We start from the raw sequence: 18,140 nt of genomic DNA, 5'->3' as shown, positions 1-18,140 counted from the left end.
CTCGCCGGCCACGGGGCTCGAACTCGGACCTTCTTGCTGTGAGGCAACAGCGCTAACCACTACACCACCGTGCCGCCCTGTTACAAAAACGAATATTTAATAATAATAATAATAATAACACTGAACCATCAAATTTAAGATTTCAACAGAGCTCTAGACCCAGGCTTGTGCCAGACCTGTGTTCACAGTGTTTTTTGTCCAGTAATGTAGCACATCAGATGAAAAAGACACAATCTGCTGCAAGTCTATAAATCCAATTTTCAAACTGAATTTGAAATCACATACAATCGTGTCTTGAGTGTGAATAGATGTGAGGTTTTTTGTTTGTCTGTTTTTTGTTTGTTTGTTTTTTTTGGGGGGGTCCCTGTAGAAAATATTTTTTCAGCTCAATACACAACCTAGGTCTGAACAGTCAAGTCAGTATTGATGTGACTTTTCCATTAATCAAACTTGACATTTGCCAGTGGTCAATGCCACTAACAAATGCCATTAGTCATCTGAACATTTTGGATAAACTTTGTGCTAGGAAGGTTTCCACATCAGGTCCACCACTCCTGGCTCTGGTCTTATGCTAATGTTTCTCTTCCCTGAAGTAGCCACCATGACTCAACAGAACACCAGCATTAAAATGCTGACCCTCTTTCTCTTTTCCTTATAATGACTTCTCATTATCTCTAGCCGCTTTATCCTTCTACAGGGTCACAGGCAAGCTGGAGCCTATCCCAGCTGACTACGGGCGAAAGGCGGGGTATACCCTGGACAAGTCGCCAGGTCATAACAGGGCTGACACATAGACAACCATTCACACTCACACCTATGGTCAATTTAGAGTCACCAGTTAACCTAACCTGCATGTCTTTGGACTGTGGGGGAAACCGGAGCACCCAGAGGAAACCCACGCGGACATGGGGAGAACATGCAAACTCCGCACAGAAAGGCCCTCGCCGGCCACGGGGCTCGAACCCAGGACCTTCTTGCTGTGAGGCGACAGCGCTAACCACTACACCACCATGCTGCCTCTTATAATGACATGTCTTGTGAAAGATTGTTCTGACAGCAGCACTACCTTGGAGGCTGGAGGATATTAAATGGTTCAAAGAGTTTAGTTTACAAACCACATTTTCATTTCCTGTCTACAGTAGAGGCAATCCTTGGAGTGCTATTTGCTAGCACTCCAACATGGCAAATTTTGTGCTCATTCTTAACTAATTTTGTAAAAAATATAGGTTATTTAGCAAAAAAGTAGTAGATGTTTTATGTGATGTAAGTAAAAAGAAAGCTACCTAGCCTCATAAGATAAATAACCCATAATTATCCTGGATAGCTAGTCCTAGTTAGAAACTTGACTGAGCTGTCCCCATGAACTTTTGGTTTGAATTCACCTTTTAGGTGTTTTATCTACTACAGGACAGATGAATGTTCACTGCAACACCTTGGTTACCACTGTTACCTCACAGCAAGAAGGTTCTGGGTTCGAGCCCCGTGGCCGACTGGGGCCTTTCTGTGTGGAGTTTGCAGGTTCTCCTTGTGCATGCGTGGGTTTCCTCCGGGTGCTCCAGTTTCCTTCCACAGTCCAGAGACATAGAAATTAGTTCAACTGGCTACTTTAACAATTGTCCATAGGTGTGTATGTGAGTGTGAAAGTCTGTCTGTCTCTCTGTGTTGGTCCTGCAATGGATTGGCGACCCGTCCAGGGTATACCCCGCATCTCACCCGATGTCAGCTGGGATTGGCTCCAGCTTCCACGTGACCTGCAATAGATAAGCGGTGTAGAAAATGAATGAATGTTTTGTATTATTAGTAACATTGTTTTTAATAATACATAAACATAATTAATAATAGGTATTAGAAATCTTTTGACAAGGTCCTTTATGCTTAGTTTGCCTAGACTTGGCCTACTGTTTTATAAAGTTTCATGAGCTGATCAAAAGAGGGATTTCTTGTCAAAAATAGTCCAAATAAAGCTCAACGCCATTATTAGAATAAACTGTAACTGCATCTTCTGTCAGTTTGTTTGTTTACATTTTTCTTTGTTAGCTTTTTCCTTGTATTGTACCTGATTTTCTTTAATGTATTTGTGTTTTAGAAAATCATGAAAACCTGGTAAATACACTCACTATATGGCCAAAAGTTTGTGGATGCCTTACCAATGTGCTTATTAAACATCCCATTCCATATTTATTCCTTCTTTCCAGTTGTAATAAGTTCCACTCTTCTGGAAAGGCTTTCTACTAGATTTTGGGGCGTGGCTGTGTGGATTTGTGATCATTCAGCTACAAGAGCATTACTGAGATCAGGCACTGATGTTGAGTGAGGAGGTCTGGGTGCAGTCGACGGTCCAATTCATCCCAAATGTGTTCAGTGGGGTTGAGTTCAGGACTCTGTGCAGGACATTCAAGTTCTTCCACTCCAACCTTGACAAACCATTTTCATGGAGCTCACTTTGTCTTGCTGGAACAGATTTGGACCTCTTAGTTCCAGTGAAGGGGAAGTGTAATTCTACAGCATACAAAGACATTCAAAACAATTGGGTGCTTCCAAGTTTGTGACAACAGTTTGGGGGAAGAACCACAAATGTGTGCGATGGTCAAGTGTCCATAAACTTTTGGCTATATAGTGTATGCTTATTGTAATAGCCAGATTTCCATCCAAGTGGTTTTAATAATATCGCATCTCATTATCTCTAGCCGCTTTATCCTGTTCTACAGGGTCGCAGGCAAGCTGGAGCCTATCTCAGCTGACTACGGGCGAAAGGCGGGGTACACCCTGGACAAGTCGCCAGGTCATCACAGGGCTGACACATAGACACAGACAACCATTCACACTCACATTCACACCTACGGTCAATTTAGAGTCACCAGTTAACCTAACCTGCATGTCTTTGGACTGTGGGGGAAACCGGAGCACCCGGAGGAAACCCACGCAGACACGGGGAGAACATGCAAACTCCGCACAGAAAGGCCCTCGCCGGCCACGGGGCTCGAACCCGGACCTTCTTGCTATGAGGCGACACTAACCACTACACCACCGTGCCGCCCCGGTTTTAATAATATATATATATTAGAAATTATTTGCCATATTATCCATCCATTATCTACACCACTTATCTGTCAGGGTAGCGGTTGAAGCTGAAGCCAATCCCAGCTGATTTCATGCAAGAGGGGAGGTTCACCCTGGACAGGTCGCCAATCTATTGCAGTGCTAACACAGAGACAAGCAATCTTTAACATCTATGGGCAATTTAGAGTAGCCAGTTGACCTAATCCACCATGGCAGGAAACCAGAGCACCCAGAGGAAACCCACACAGGTATGGGGTGAACATGCAAACTCCATTCAGCTGCAAGGTTCAAATCCAGAACCTTCATGCTGTGAGGCCTTGCCAAATCATGTCAAGTTTAATTTGCCGACAATTGGCTTACTGTTAATTGATCCAAAGAGGGATTTCACGGTCATAAACAGACGTAATAAAACTGAATGTGCCATTTTTAGACAGAACTGCAACTATCTTTTGTTTAGATTTCGTTTACATTTCTTTTTCTTTCTTAGTTTTTTTTCTTGTATTGCAAATTGAAAATGTAATACACTTCACTGTAAAATTAATTCACAAATCCTCTTTTTCCTAGTATTACGTACGTGTTTTAAAAAATGGTCAACGCCTGGTATTTTACTTGGAGGAAACAGATACTGCCAGTCTACTTTGCTGGTACTTCGCATCAGGTCCCACCCCCTGTGACGAATGCGGAAGTGAACGCTGGGCTCTTTGGTTGATGAATCTTTTCGCTGTGATTCGTGAGTCGTGTTGCCACAGACAACCAGCTAGCAACAGCGCAGGCGCGGACAGAACACGCAGTAACAACGCACCCAGGGACACCTAACAAGACAAACAAACGCCTCTTTTGAGGATTGTGAGTAAAATAGATATTATTATTTATGTTTATCGTTATGTCGATCAGTGTGAAAATCAAGCGAGTGTTGTAGTACTCGCTAAAGTTGTGATATCCTCATAGTTAGCCGAGGTGCTAACGCTAGGCATAGCTAGATTACTAACGCTATGGAGTTCAGATTAGTGGAGCAATCAGCAGTCACATCACAAGTCTTACAGTGTACAATGCTTTATCAAAATGCATATACATTATAGCTACTCAAGTGTGCAGACATCTATGAATTACTGTTGGCTATTGTGAAGTTTGCAACATTATATTAAAAGGTGTAGTAGCTGAATTTTTAATTCCTTACTTATACAAATAACTTTGGAGACATATAGAATATGATAGACAGTGGATCAAGCAGTTGGCCTTCGCAAAAGTGTGTGAAGTCGTTACAAAAACATTTGCAAACCTGTCTTCCGGTCCGGAATTCTTCTTAGTGTTTGGATGTGCCTCCTGTCAATTGTTTTAAAGACACTACTCTACAGGCACTTTCTATCGTGGGGGCGGAGCTTCGTGATAATGGGCGGGAATTATTCAAATATCAAACCACCTTACTGTTAGAGACTGATGCTGCATTAGTGGTACCCTTTAATTGTGAATCTGCAAGTTGATACATTATTTTCCACCTTGTTGGCACATTGGACTGTGAAGTTGGAAGGAAAAAAAAAACATGGCCACCTGTATGAAAGCATTTCTTTGCACTGCTGGAGCATATAAAGCTCATGAAAAGCTACCACACTTTTACAGTTACAGGCCTCAGTGGTTATTGGTTCTGTTCTTCTACAGTGAACTTTAAACATTCAGGCAACGTTCTGGTATGAAATTCCAGCACCACAACTACAGCAGATAATAGCAAGTAGCTGAGCAACAAACTAGCTTTCCTAAGTAGAGTGATAACTCTAACACTGATGATTTTTCCCAATAGTGTTTAATATGGTTAGTGTTATAGCTTTAATAGGCATCTAACAATTCACACCAATCTAACAATTCACACCAATCTCGATTTGATTTGACTCATGATATTATTTGGGGGAAATGATAGTCAATGAAAATTTTATTACCAAAAACACCATTTATTTTCTTATTCTTTGTCAACTTAAATATTCCTTTTATGTTGGACTGTAGCCTTATTGTTTTATCAGAGCTTTATTACATGTACAACATGCTGTTTATCTAATTATTTTTAATCATTATATATTTTATGCCGGGCGGCACGGTGGTGTAGTAGTTAGCATTGTCGCCTCAGCAAGAAGGTTCTGAGTTCGAGCCCAGTGGCTGACGGGGGCCGTTCTGTGTGGAGTTTGTATGTTTTCCCCGTGTCTGCGTGGGTTTCCTCCGGGTGCTCTGGTTTTCCCCCATAGTCCAAAGACATGCAGGTTAGGTTAACTGGTGGCTCTAAATTGACCGTAGGTGTGAATGTGAGTGTGAATGTTGTTTGTCTCTATGTGTCAGCCCTGCGATAATCTGGCGACTTGTCCAGGGTGTACCCCACCTCTCGCCCATAGTCAGCTGGGATAGGCTCCAGCTTGCCCGTGACCCTGCACAGGATAGGTGGTTACGGATAATGGATGGACGGATGGATGGATATTTTATGCCATGATATAGGCCGAATATGGTATTATGTCACTACTGTTTTTAAGAAATAAAACTTTATTATTAACTTTTTAAATCTATGAAATCTTACTGAAGACATACATGACACTGAAGTTTTTATTCACATGTCAACAGGAAACAGTCTGTGGATGATCTCACCCTCAGTGTTTTTTTTTACAAATAACAGAACCAGTTGCAAATCCTGTTGGTCAGAGTTTTTCTGTCAACATTACCCAAGCATCCTAAAGTTTGATTTCTTAACTTTTTAAATATGTTGAATTTTGAAAAAATTAGTAAAAAATTCATAAGATTTTTTCACTTTAAGTGAACTCAGTCACACCTGATAGAAAATAAGTATTTTATAGTTCCTCAGCAATAATAACTTCTGTTGATAGAGTTGAATCATCTATTAGCAGGTATCCTCATTAACACAAGGCTCGACATTTACAGTAGTCCAACTGTCCAGGATGACCAAATGTTTGGTCTGGACAAGTCAGATCCTCATCTGCCTGTCCGACAGGATGAGTTGAATATTTGCTGAAAATCACCATTTTAATAGAAATTATTCAAGAGTTACATCAATAAAGTTCCAACAAAACCAGTTCAATCCCCTCAGTGATTCTGCCTTGTTATTGTTTATGAAATTCTGGGGAAGCTGAGTACAGCAGGTGTGAGTATAAAAATAACCACGTCATAATATCTAATTATAGATTATTAGACTTTGAATTCATCAAAAATCGGAGAATTGGTGATCAAATACCTCAGTAAAATAACTATCTGTGGTGAATCTTCATTTCATTTGGACAGTCATTGTATTTTTCTTTTGTGTGGTTCACATTAACCATCACAAATGTCGTGAAATATTAAACAGGAATTTTATGACAGTGCCAAACTCCCTTACGGTTTGTTTTCATTTACAACGTGATTCTGTCACCTTTATAATGTCCAACTTGTTTTCCTTCAGTTTAGTTTCTTTAAATTAATTTATACTTAAAGTTTAACTGGATTAATCAAGATTTGACTTTATTTCCTGCAGAAGTTTTAAATTTGGGTGAGTCTAACTCTTAAAACTGCAGATCAGATCATGGGTTATAACAGCCAAGGTTCCCACTGGCGCTTGTCACGCTTGTCGTTGATGAACATAATCCATCAGTGACAAAGAGAAAATTACTAGCAGTCGTCATAGTAATAAATGTATTTGTCATCTTTCTCATAAATCATCTTTTCTAGAAATCCCTCCACAAATCCCTCCATTTGCTGAAATCCAACCTCAGTGAAGAGACGGCGGGAAGCCAGAGTGTAAACAATGAGCATGTGTTTGTGACTAATAAAAATCGACTATGCATAATGACCAAATGGGCGCCAAGCTTTTGACCAATCACAGCGCGTCTTAATCAGCCTGGCGTGGTGGTGTAATTATCTCTGCATGAACCAAACAATGGTACAGTCTCAGCTGATGAAGTTTTTGGGTGGTCTTCTTCAAGCACTGAAGATGATTTCAGGGCTGAACAGCCACAGGGGAGGCACACTCGGAGCCCCGACCGTCCCCTCGCACGTCGGACAGTGTCAGTAATATAGGGGTCGGTAAAAAACGCCAAAGTGAAAGTGCAGTCAGCCGGCAAGCGACTGAAAGGAGCTATGGTTTCGGGGGCATGGTGTGTTGAGTCCCCGTGGCTAACGCATGATGAAAATCGCAGTGTCATGCTGTGTTCGGCTTCTAAATCGACGGGAAATCTGGATTCCTTTACTGTTGTTTGTTCCAAGATTCTTTTTGACTCTGTTCAATTGTAAATGAAGTTTTGTGCTGAAGTAAAGGCTAAAAGGAGTCCGAATACCTCTTTTGAATAATTCCATGCTAAAATAACATTAAGTAAGCGCAAACTAAATAGGTTTATTTGAGCTTGATGGTGCACAGGGTGGCCAGAATCAAGCCTTTCTTATTAGAGCCTGGAATGGAGTCAAAATTTTATATGTAATGGGGAGGCCTGTATCTGTACAAATATTTGAATTGTGCCAGTTTGGTTGGTATAAACCTGTATTAAGTCCACTCTGATCTGGTAAATAAGAAAAAGTGAAGAATACTTATTGGACTTTATTTTTCCAAGGTAAAACGTGGAGAATATTTTTCAGAACCCAGGAAGAACCCTGAACAATACATACGCCATAATAGGGCATTGGATAGTTTTTGTTTATTGTTACAGTTAAAGTTTGAATTTTATTGAAAAATTATAAATCATTAAAGCAAAATGATTATCATATCTGTACCTTCTTTTTGATAAACTTTGTTAACCACTTTCCTTTCATTGAACTAGTAAATACATAGTAATAATAAAAAGGTTATGGTCAGGAAAAGTGAAAAATTTTGCCACTTGTCCAACTGGATGAGTGGATTAAAAAGGTAATGTCGAGCCCTGTAACACCTTAAAGAGCCATCAACAGATCCAGACTTACATCCTTACTCTTGCAGCTACATACCTTTCTCTATTAGTATCACTGTAGTAAATAAATAATTCACAATACACAACAATGAAAAGCATTGTAACAGTTTTGATGGTGGCACAGTGGGTAATGTTGCTGCCTCACTTACATGTATTTATTTACTTAGTTAGTTATTAGAGTTTTTCTTTTATAACATAGCGTATTTACCATTCCTATTGTCATCTATTCTATAGCTTGTTTGTTTTATCTGTAACCGCTTATCCTGTGTGGGGTCGCGGGCTATTCTATAGCTACTGCACATATTCACTCCCTGTAGTCTTGTTATTTATTTACTGTGTATATATATTTACATATTCAACCTGCACTTTTTAATTTGTACAATGCTACTATTTGCATTTCTGTTAGATGCTAAACTGCATTTCGTTGCTAAGTATTTGTACTGTACAATGACAAATATCCATCCTCCCATCACTAGGTCATATGGCACAGTCACTAAAAGGCATCCACATGATTGTCACTACTCCTGTGGTTATCCATTGTTGTAATTTTACATGCGTAACTACAGTGGTGCTTGAAAGTTTGTGAACCCTTTAGAATTTTCTATATTTCTGCATAAATATGACCTAAAACATCATCAGGTTTTCACACAAGTTCTAAAAGTAGATAAAGAGAACCCAGTTAAACAAATGAGACAAAAATATTATACTTGGCCATTTATTTATTGAGGAAAATGATCCAATATTACATATCTGTGAATGGCAAAAGTATGTGAACCTTTGCTTTCAGTATCTGGTGTGACCCCTTTGTGCAGCAATAACTGCAGCTAAACATTTCTGGTAAATGTTGATCAGTCCTGCACACCGGCTTGGAGGAATTTTAGCCCATTGGGTCATTCCGTGCCAACTCACCTAAGGGTCCCCACATCACCGTCTCAGATTTTGCTCAAAAAATTCTATAATCAAGAATCATATGTTTGTACCACACATGCAAAATATTAGCTCCCAATTCATTGTAGTTTTGGAACTACAGGCCTTTGAAATTTTGATGTCAAAATACCACATGACGAAATGGCTCTTTCCCCAACTTCAGAGACCCATAACTTTTTATTGCAGCTATCTAGACAGTTGTGTTTGCAGATTCTTACTGAATGATACCCACTCTTTTCAAATCTGTTGCCACAAAGCCTCTGAAGGACATACGTTTTGCATAATGGGAAGCCAAAAATGACGTTTTGGCCAAAATCACTTAAAATTCATTAAAACTCTAGGGGGCATAGTAGAAATATGAAGCTAGTTAGATTTTTTTCCTCACTACATAGTAATTGTAGGGTTGTTATCTGTTCACAGAAACATATTTTGCCATGAAATTTCAATTCCTGAATTTAAAAAAAAAATTTTAACATCTTACGTCCTTTCCGAGGGGGCTAAAATAGGGCATTTTTGCCATCTTATTTGGTCATGTGGCTAGGGGTTTAGGATCTTCTAATTTTTTGTGAAGATGCTCTCATATAAGATGTAACTACTCCCTGATTTTTTTTAACAAACGCCCCTTGCTTCATATTTTAATAATTTGTTTTGTACATGGACAGTTTCATCATTTTTCACTTTTTTCCACATTCAGAACTCTGTAACTCTAAATTGGAAGATTCCTACTAGCAGCTATTTCAGATTTACATACACTGACACACAAATTTTCATATTTTAGTAGTAGTATGCCCAAGAAATTCATATTTTTCTTTCTATTGGGACCTAAAAACAGCTATTTGGCCAAAAATGACAAAAACGCTGGGCAGCTTTTAATAAACAAGGGAATAATGAAGGGGTGTTTTGCACACAAATTAAGGCTTATAAGAACCTAATCTAGGCATACACATTTCCTGAACAACTTTTACTGTATTGTATAGTATTTTTTGCAATTAGACAATTTTAGGTATAATTGCAATTTTTGTTGAATATCCTTGGAAAATATAGAAAAATAACAACAAAATTCTGGAGTAGTATTTTTAATATACTTCAAGGTTGTGTAAGCACAAAACATTTAGCAATGAGGTTTTATTTACATATTAACACATTCAATGATCCATGATCATGATGTTGAAAAACATCACAAGATTTGTACATAATTTAAAGTCAAATATGGGCATCCGTGATAATGGGTAATTCATTCACAGGCAGTACAGTTTCATGTGATGTGCTAAGACACTCATAAACTGTCATCTAGTAGTACATAAGTTAAAACTTAAGTCTTTCACAAGTTTGAAGTCATCCTCTGTTAGTTGGTATTGGCGTCCCCCACTTTTTGTTTGGGGCCTCTACCACACAAAGGACATGAAGCAAAGGCACCCAACATTCATCTTTCCTGCTTTGTGGTGGCCATGAGAATGTGTTGCCTCGTCCTTGTCTCATGAAATTGACATACACATCATTTTCTTCTTCATTTCTGGTGACAATATTTCCAATGTACCATTTTCTGTCATAAACACAGGCAATATATATTGCTGCCTCTTGTGGTTAACTGTGGAGACCGACCAGTGCTCCATCTGGTGGAGCAAGTCGTAACTATTATGATTTCAAATAACAGGAATGTAAGACACATTTTTCAATTAAAAATCAACATTTGCTAAGGATATCATTGCTAATATATATATATATATATATATATATATATATATATATATATATATATATATATATATATATATATATGGATAGAAAAAGTCACCACATCTTTAATTTATGAGGAAAATAGCCCATTCCCTCCAGAACTTGAAAAATATCAAGTCAACATTTTTGTCATTTTTGGCCAAATAGCTGTTTTTAGGTCCCAATAGAAAGAAAAATATGAATTTCTTGGGCATACTACTACTAAAATATGAAAATTTGTATGTCAGTGTATGTAAATCTGAAATAGCTGCTAGTAGGAATTTTCCAATGTAGAGTTACAGAGTTCTGAATGTGGAAAAAAGTGAAAAATGATGAAACTGTCCATGTACAAAACAAATTATTAAAATATGAAGCAAGGGGCGTTTGTTAAAAAAAATCAGGGAGTAGTTACATCTTATATGAGAGCATCTTCACAAAAAATTAGAAGATCCTAAACCCCTAGCCACATTACCAAATAAGATGGCAAAAATGCCCTATTTTAGCCCCCTCGGAAAGGACGTAAGATGTTAAAAAATTTTTTAAAAATTCAGGAATATAATTTTCATCGCAAAATATGTTTCTGTGAACAGATAACAACCCTACAATTACTATGTAATGAGGAAAAAAATCTAACTAGTTTCATATTTCTACTAGGCCCCTTAGAGTTTTAATGAATTTTAAGCGATTTTGGCCAAAATGCCATTTTTGGCTTCCTATTATGCAAAAAGTATGTCCTTCAGAGGCTTTCTGGCAACAGATTTGAAAAGAGTGGGTATCATTCAGTAAGAATCTGCACACACAACTTTCTAGATAGCTGCAATAAAAAGTTATGGGTCTCTGAAGTTGGGGAAAGAGCCAATTTCGACATGTGGTGTTTTGACATCAATATTTCAAAGGCCTGTAGTTCCAAAACTACAACATAATTGGGGGCTAATATTTTGCATGTGTGGTACAAACATATGATTCTTGATTAGAGAATTTTTTGAGTAAAATCTGAGACGGTGATGTGGGGGAGTTCCTGAAATTTAGGTGAGTTGGCACGGAATGACCCCATTCCTCCATACAGAACAGCTTCAACTCTGGGATGTTGGTGGGTTTCCTCACATGAACTGCTTGCTTCAGGTCCTTCCACAACATTTCGATTAGATTAAGGACTTGGACTTGGCCATTCCTAAACATTAACTATATTCTTCTTTAACTATTCTTTGGTAGAATGACTTGTGTGTTTAGGGTTGTTGTCTTGCTGCATGACCCACCTTCTATTGAGATTCAGTTCATGGACAGATGTCCTGACATTTTCCTTTAGAATTTGCTGGTATAATTCAGAATTCATTGTTCCATTAATGATGGCAAGCCATCCTGGCCCAGATGCAGCAAAACAGGCCCAAACTATGATACTACCACCACCATGTTTCACAGATGGGATAAGGTTCTTATGCTGGAATGCAGTGTTTTCCTTTCTCCAAATATAATGCTTCTCATTTAAACTAAAAAGTTCTATTTTGGTCTCATCCATCCACAAAACATTTTTCCAGTAGCCTTCTGGCTTGTCCAAATGATCTTTAGCAAACTGCAGATGAGCAGCAACGTTCTTTTTGGAGAGCAGTGGCTTTCTCCTTGCAGCCCTGCCATGCACACCATTGTTGTTCAGTGTTCTCCTAATGGTGGACTCATGAACATTAACATTAGCCAATGTGAGAGGCCTTCAGTTGCTTAGCAGTTACCCTGGGGTCCTTTGTGACCTCGCCAACTATTACACACCTTGCTCTTGGAGTGATCTTTGTTGGTCGACCTCTCCTGGGGAGGGAAACAATGGTCTTGAATTTCCTCCATTTGTACACAATCTGTCTGACAGTGGATTGATAGAGTCCAAACTCTTTAGAGATGGTTTTGTAACCTTTTCCAGCCTGATGAGCATCAACAACACTTTTTCTGAGGTCCTCAGAAATCTCCTTTGTTTGTGCCATGGTGCACTTCCACAAACATGTGTTGTGAAGGTCAGACTTTGATAGATCCCTGTTCTTTAAATAAAATGGGGTGCCCAGTCACACCTGATTGTTATCCCACTGATTGAAAACACCTGACTCTAATTTCACCTTCAAATTAACTGCTAATCCTAGAGGTTCACATACTTTTGCCACTCAGAGTTATGTAATATTGGATCATTTTCTTCAATAAATAAATGACCAAGGATAATATTTTTGTCTCATTTGTTTAACTGGGTTCTCTTTATCTACTTTATGACTTGTGTGAAAATCTGATGATGTTTTAGGTCATATTTTTGCAGAAAATTCTACAGGGTTCACAAACTTTCAAGCACCACTGTAGGACTATCCCCTTTCAAGTGCTGTAAAGTGCAGCTTCTTCAATTGTGCTTGACTTGAAAAACTTCATTGAATCATTGTGTGTGTTTACAGAAAACTGATCTCTACGAAGATGATTCACTCTAATCTTTATTGAAAACTACAAACAGCTCGTTTAAGAAATTTACTTGATGGGGGGGCACATGGTGCACAAGCTCAGATTCAACTTAAATAAAATTGGTTCTTGGAAGTGAAATCTGAGACTCCCGCTCTAGTTTATAATCCTGAGCAGGTTTTGTGTCCAAAATTATTGCATATTAAATACTTTGATAAGGATTTTTTTTCACTGTACTTGGTGTTTGGGATCGTCATCTCATTGTGCTGTGAATGACTAACGTAATGACCTTTAGTCTGCAGTGCTTATTCTGCTGATAAATCCTGCCCTGTGTTCTCTCTCCAGCTGGAGAATGGCAGTGAATGTGTACTCCACATCTATGACCATAGAGAACCTGAGCAGACATGACATGCTCGCTTGGGTCAACGATTCTCTGCAGCTCAGCTACACAAAAATAGAGCAGCTCTGCTCAGGTAGGTGAAACTCAGTCACTACATTTAAACCTTAGAACAGTAAAATAAATGAAAGAAAAGTGTGTTTCCAGCGTGCTTTATTTCTTCAAGCTACATGTTAAGCCAGAAAACTAGATTTTCTGAAAGACCTGTTCCTTATACGGTATGTTTCATTTTTTAAAAAAAATAGTACGTTTAGAACGAGAGAAAATACAATTCGCAATTCAGTATATGAAGGAAAGTGACGAGGCCTATTGTTTTGTTGTCTTTCATAATGTCTGTACTGGATTGATGAACTTTTGGCCCATATGGAAATGGATTGTGCTTCTCAGGTGCAGCATATTGCCAGTTTATGGACATGCTGTTCCCCGGGTGTATTCTTCTGAAGAAAGTGAAGTTCCAGGCCAAATTGGAGCATGAGTACATCCACAACTTCAAAGTGCTACAAGCAGCCTTCAAGAGAATGAATGTAGACAAGGTTGAGTACCTTCCACAATAATCTAAAAAAAAAAAAAGGCAGCACGTGAACTTGACCTAACTTCATAGGTCAACTACTAGAATTGTGTAGTGAACTTCTTGATTGCCAAAAAGGGGAGTGCATAAAAGGAAAAGCAGCTGATCCCCACTATAAAATGCCCCGTACTCCAGGGGCTCTTGTGAAGATCTTTTCCACTTAGTACCAGGGCATGGTTGCCACTGCCAGAATGTCAAAGCTTGTCTGTCAGCAGAATTTTGAAATTATAGACTGCTTGAAAATATTTTGTCTGTTTATTAACTGTTGTAAATTGTTCAGCCTCATGCTGGACTGCCATAATGTTATTCACTTATGTTTTGTTGAAGATCATCCCGGTTGAAAAGCTGGTGAAAGGAAAGTTCCAGGATAACTTCGAGTTTGTTCAGTGGTTTAAAAAATTATTTGACGCAAACTACGACGGGAAAGAGTACGACCCTCAAGCAGCACGACAAGGCCAGGAAGTCACGCCTACACCCAACCCAGGTGAAATCATTAATACACAAGTCTAATGCGGGGTTTCTTTCACATGTTTGCAATGAAAACATTGAAGGCAAGTTCAAAAATGTTTCATAGATTTATATTTGAGCAATTGCTTGGCATAATTTTACCATTCCTAATCACCAGGGGTGGTAAGAGGCACTTCAGTCATGAAGCGATTAATGATGTGTGATTATGACACCACCACCACTTTTCCTTTTTCACTGCTAAAATACCACACAAAGACAGTGCTATTTTATTACTATTTATTGAAATGACCTTATTGAAGGTGTTGGCACTGTGTGTCCACAGGTATCTGGGTAGTTCTCATCAGTTCAGGGTTCATAGAACCATAATTTTATGTATTTTTATATCTTGACATACTTCTTGATGTGCTATTTATTAACTGTTAATGCTTGATTGGTGTAGGACCACAGAGGACGTCACCAACAGTACCCAAAAACATGCCAACCCCTCAGCGGCCTATCAGCTCTACCCTGACAAATGTAAAACGGGGCACACATGTGTTACGGAATGGCGGAAGTGATGCAGAGCTTCTGGAACTCAACCAGCAGGTGCACAGGCAACTCTCCCCCACCTACACCTTCCCAAAAAGGACATGCTGGTTAACAAAGCAGAACTTTTTCTCTTAAATTTCCAAACATTTACCAATGCATCTCAAATAATTAGAATATCATTAAAAAGTTCGTTTTTTTTTGTAATTTAATTCAAAAAGGTAAACGTTCATGTATTCTGTATTCATTACATGTAAAGTGAAATATTTCAAGCCTTTTTTTGTTTTATGATTATGGCTTACAGCTCATAAAAATCAGAAATCCAGTGTCTCAAATTATCAGAATATTTCCTAAGATCAATTAAAAAAAAGGATTTACAATACAGAAATGTCCAACTTCTGAAAAGTATGTTCATTTGTACACTCAATATTTGATTGTGGTTCCTTTACCATGAATTACTGCATCAATGCGGCGTGGCATGGAGGCGATCAGCCTGTGGCACTGCTGAGGTGTTTATTGAAGCCCAGGTTGCTTTGATAGTGATCTTCCCTGGTGAAAAACCTCAAAGGATCTTTAAGGATCCATGAGGATTGTCAAAGATCCTTAAAGATAAGGATCTTTATAGGATCCTTAAAGGAGCTTAGAAAGATCTTCGTATGCAGAATCATTGTAAAGATCCTCAAGGATTTGACAAAGATCTTTTAAGGATCCTACGAACATCCTCATAATGATCCCTGCAAAAATCTTTGCAAGGATCCTTTAAGAGCCTCAAGGATTCATCAAGGATCTTTCAAAGATCTTAGAAGGATCCTTCTAAGGATCTTGTTAAGATCTTTGCTAGAATCCTTGAGGATTTGATCAGGATCTTTTAAAAACCTTTGTCAAGATCTTTGCAAGGATCCTTTAAGATCCTCAAGTATTCAACAAGGATCTTTGCGAGGATCTTTGAAGATGTGATCGGGATCTTTTAATTATCTTTGTGAAGATCTTCACAAAAGCTTTGCAAAGTTCCTCCAAGATACTCAAAGATTTAACAAGGATCCTTCAAAGATCTTAAAAGGATCCTTTTCAGGATCTTATAAAGATCTTAACTGGAATCCCGAAGGATTTAATCAGGATCTTGTAAGGATCCTTGTCAAGGTCTTTACGAGATCTTTGTGAGGATCCTTTAAGGTCCTCGAGGATCAAATGAGGATCTTTTTAAATTTTTTAAAAATGATCCTAATTCAACAGAACTGACAAGGATGGAAATAGGTTGAAACTTACATAATTATGATTCATAAGAATTAGATAAGGGTTTCCCAAGGAACCCTGAATAGCCAACATCTTAAAAGGATCTTTGAAAGAATCTTTCATGATTTTTCAAGGTTTCAAAGATCTGGAAAGGATCTTAAAGCATATACACAGAACCATGGCCTCACTTTAGTTTATTTATAGCTTTAGTCTCAAGAATAGTTGAGGCCTCAAGAATGGCACAGGAATAATTTTAAGCATTAACAATAAATCTAATATAGTAATTTTTACGATTAAAGTGATCCATATAGGTAGTGGTCTGAGTGAATGACCGTGACGTCTATAACGTCACAGCAGGAAGTCTATCGGTCTCATCGCCATTTCCGCTATACTAAAACACAGAGCTGACTGCAACTCTGATCCTCCATTTTGAGCTAATTTATTGCCATGCCACGTAGATGTGTTGCTGGCCGGTGCAGTACCAACAATTAAAGGAAAAGAAAACTACAAGAAAAGGAAAGTATGTATGTATTTATTTATTTTTTTTAAAAGGAAAGTAAGTTCAGTTGCACCAGTTCTCCTGGAGTGTGAGCTGAGGGTTGTTGGTAAAACCCGGGACGTAACGGGACTATTATCGCTCGGACAGTGACTTCCCCACGGTTGTTGCTAAAACCGGTGATGTCCCGTCCCAGGTTTTAGTAATTGCCTGAGCCGAGCAGTAATGGCGAAGTACTCCGTATAGAGAAAATGGAGAATGAGTGGACCAGCTGTCTGATTTCTTCACTGGATATTGCTGCCATCTCGCCCTTGCGTGGAAGAAGCGAATGAACGGACAACTGAAAGTCAGATTGTTTCAAAACAATCGGCCACAAGATCGGCCTTCAAGAAGCGAGAACACAGACGAGTAAGCTCCGACTCTCATTTGGATACAAAACAACAAAAACATCACGTTGTTTACCTGCATTTAGATTAATACATGTAACTTGTATTGTATAGTTAAATTACCGGTATAAGATTATTTAATTTGCTTCAGAATGTGATTGTCTCAGTTCATCTGATTATTTAATTAGCCTTTTCCGTTTAATCAGTGAAAATGCATGCATGTACATGTATGTTGCATAAGTTATAATGCCTCTCCTGTTTTAATGAGAGTCAACCCACAATCAATGAAGTCAAATCAGTTTTAGTTGAGCAAGTTGGTAACGGTATTTCTTACTTTCACCATACATTTTTATTTGTATGACTTTGGTCTATAGCTGTCAAAGGCCTCAGCCTTAAAACCGGTTACCGCTGTGACGTCACGCACTCAGGGCTGGCTGGCTTAGTGGGGCAGCTCGAATGCCAGCTTTGCGGTCGATTTTAACTCTCAAAAAATATTTTTTTTTTTTATTCCCATTTATGCAGCATACAAGAATTAAGGATGGACATGCTATCCATTCAGCAATTTATTTAAAAATAAAGGATTTTTTTTTAAATCAATTACGGATTTGGTTAAGTTCTTTTTAGGATATTTTCAAGATCTTCACAAGACCTTTGCAAGCATCTCAAGATGAAGAAAGCAGTGGAAATCAAGTCTATGGAACATGGATCATACAAAATACAGTGGAACCTCTCTGAAGTGAACATCTGGACGCAGTAATGCTTTCCGTAACTGGAGCTATTTGCTTTTGGGGACATGTTCTCATCAGTGATGGCCTAAAAGTGCAAAGTTGGCCTCTCGCAGGAACCTAGCAAACAACAAGATGTGTATAAATACAAAAGAAACTCTGAAATATAGCACAGTAAAATAATTTTGCAATTTGAATGATTAAAATAATACTGAGACTAATCAAACTTCTTTTCAGGCATTCCCTTAAAAACAAAACCATAACCTCCATCTATTTTGGAAATGGCTGCTAACTGCAATGTGAAAAAAGGCCCAACATGC

General features: G+C 38.5%; 1 protein-coding gene across 1 annotated transcript in view; it reads left to right on the top strand.

Moving 5' to 3' along the window:
* The first annotated feature begins 3,796 nt into the window (after window positions 1-3,796).
* The window catches only part of mapre3b (microtubule-associated protein, RP/EB family, member 3b), a 29,340-nt gene continuing 14,996 nt past the window's right edge, over window positions 3,797-18,140 (top strand). The window contains exons 1-5 of the mRNA XM_060902806.1: window positions 3,797-3,906; window positions 13,368-13,495; window positions 13,807-13,952; window positions 14,315-14,471; window positions 14,895-15,040. Of these exons, the coding sequence (XP_060758789.1) occupies window positions 13,375-13,495; window positions 13,807-13,952; window positions 14,315-14,471; window positions 14,895-15,040 (570 nt within the window). The 5' untranslated portion in view covers window positions 3,797-3,906; window positions 13,368-13,374. The remainder of the gene's footprint in view (window positions 3,907-13,367; window positions 13,496-13,806; window positions 13,953-14,314; window positions 14,472-14,894; window positions 15,041-18,140) is intronic.

This window comes from Neoarius graeffei, chromosome 21 (genome assembly GCF_027579695.1).
Source record: "Neoarius graeffei isolate fNeoGra1 chromosome 21, fNeoGra1.pri, whole genome shotgun sequence".
NCBI lineage: Eukaryota > Metazoa > Chordata > Actinopteri > Siluriformes > Ariidae > Neoarius > Neoarius graeffei.
This window is presented reverse-complemented; position numbering and strand designations above follow the sequence as displayed.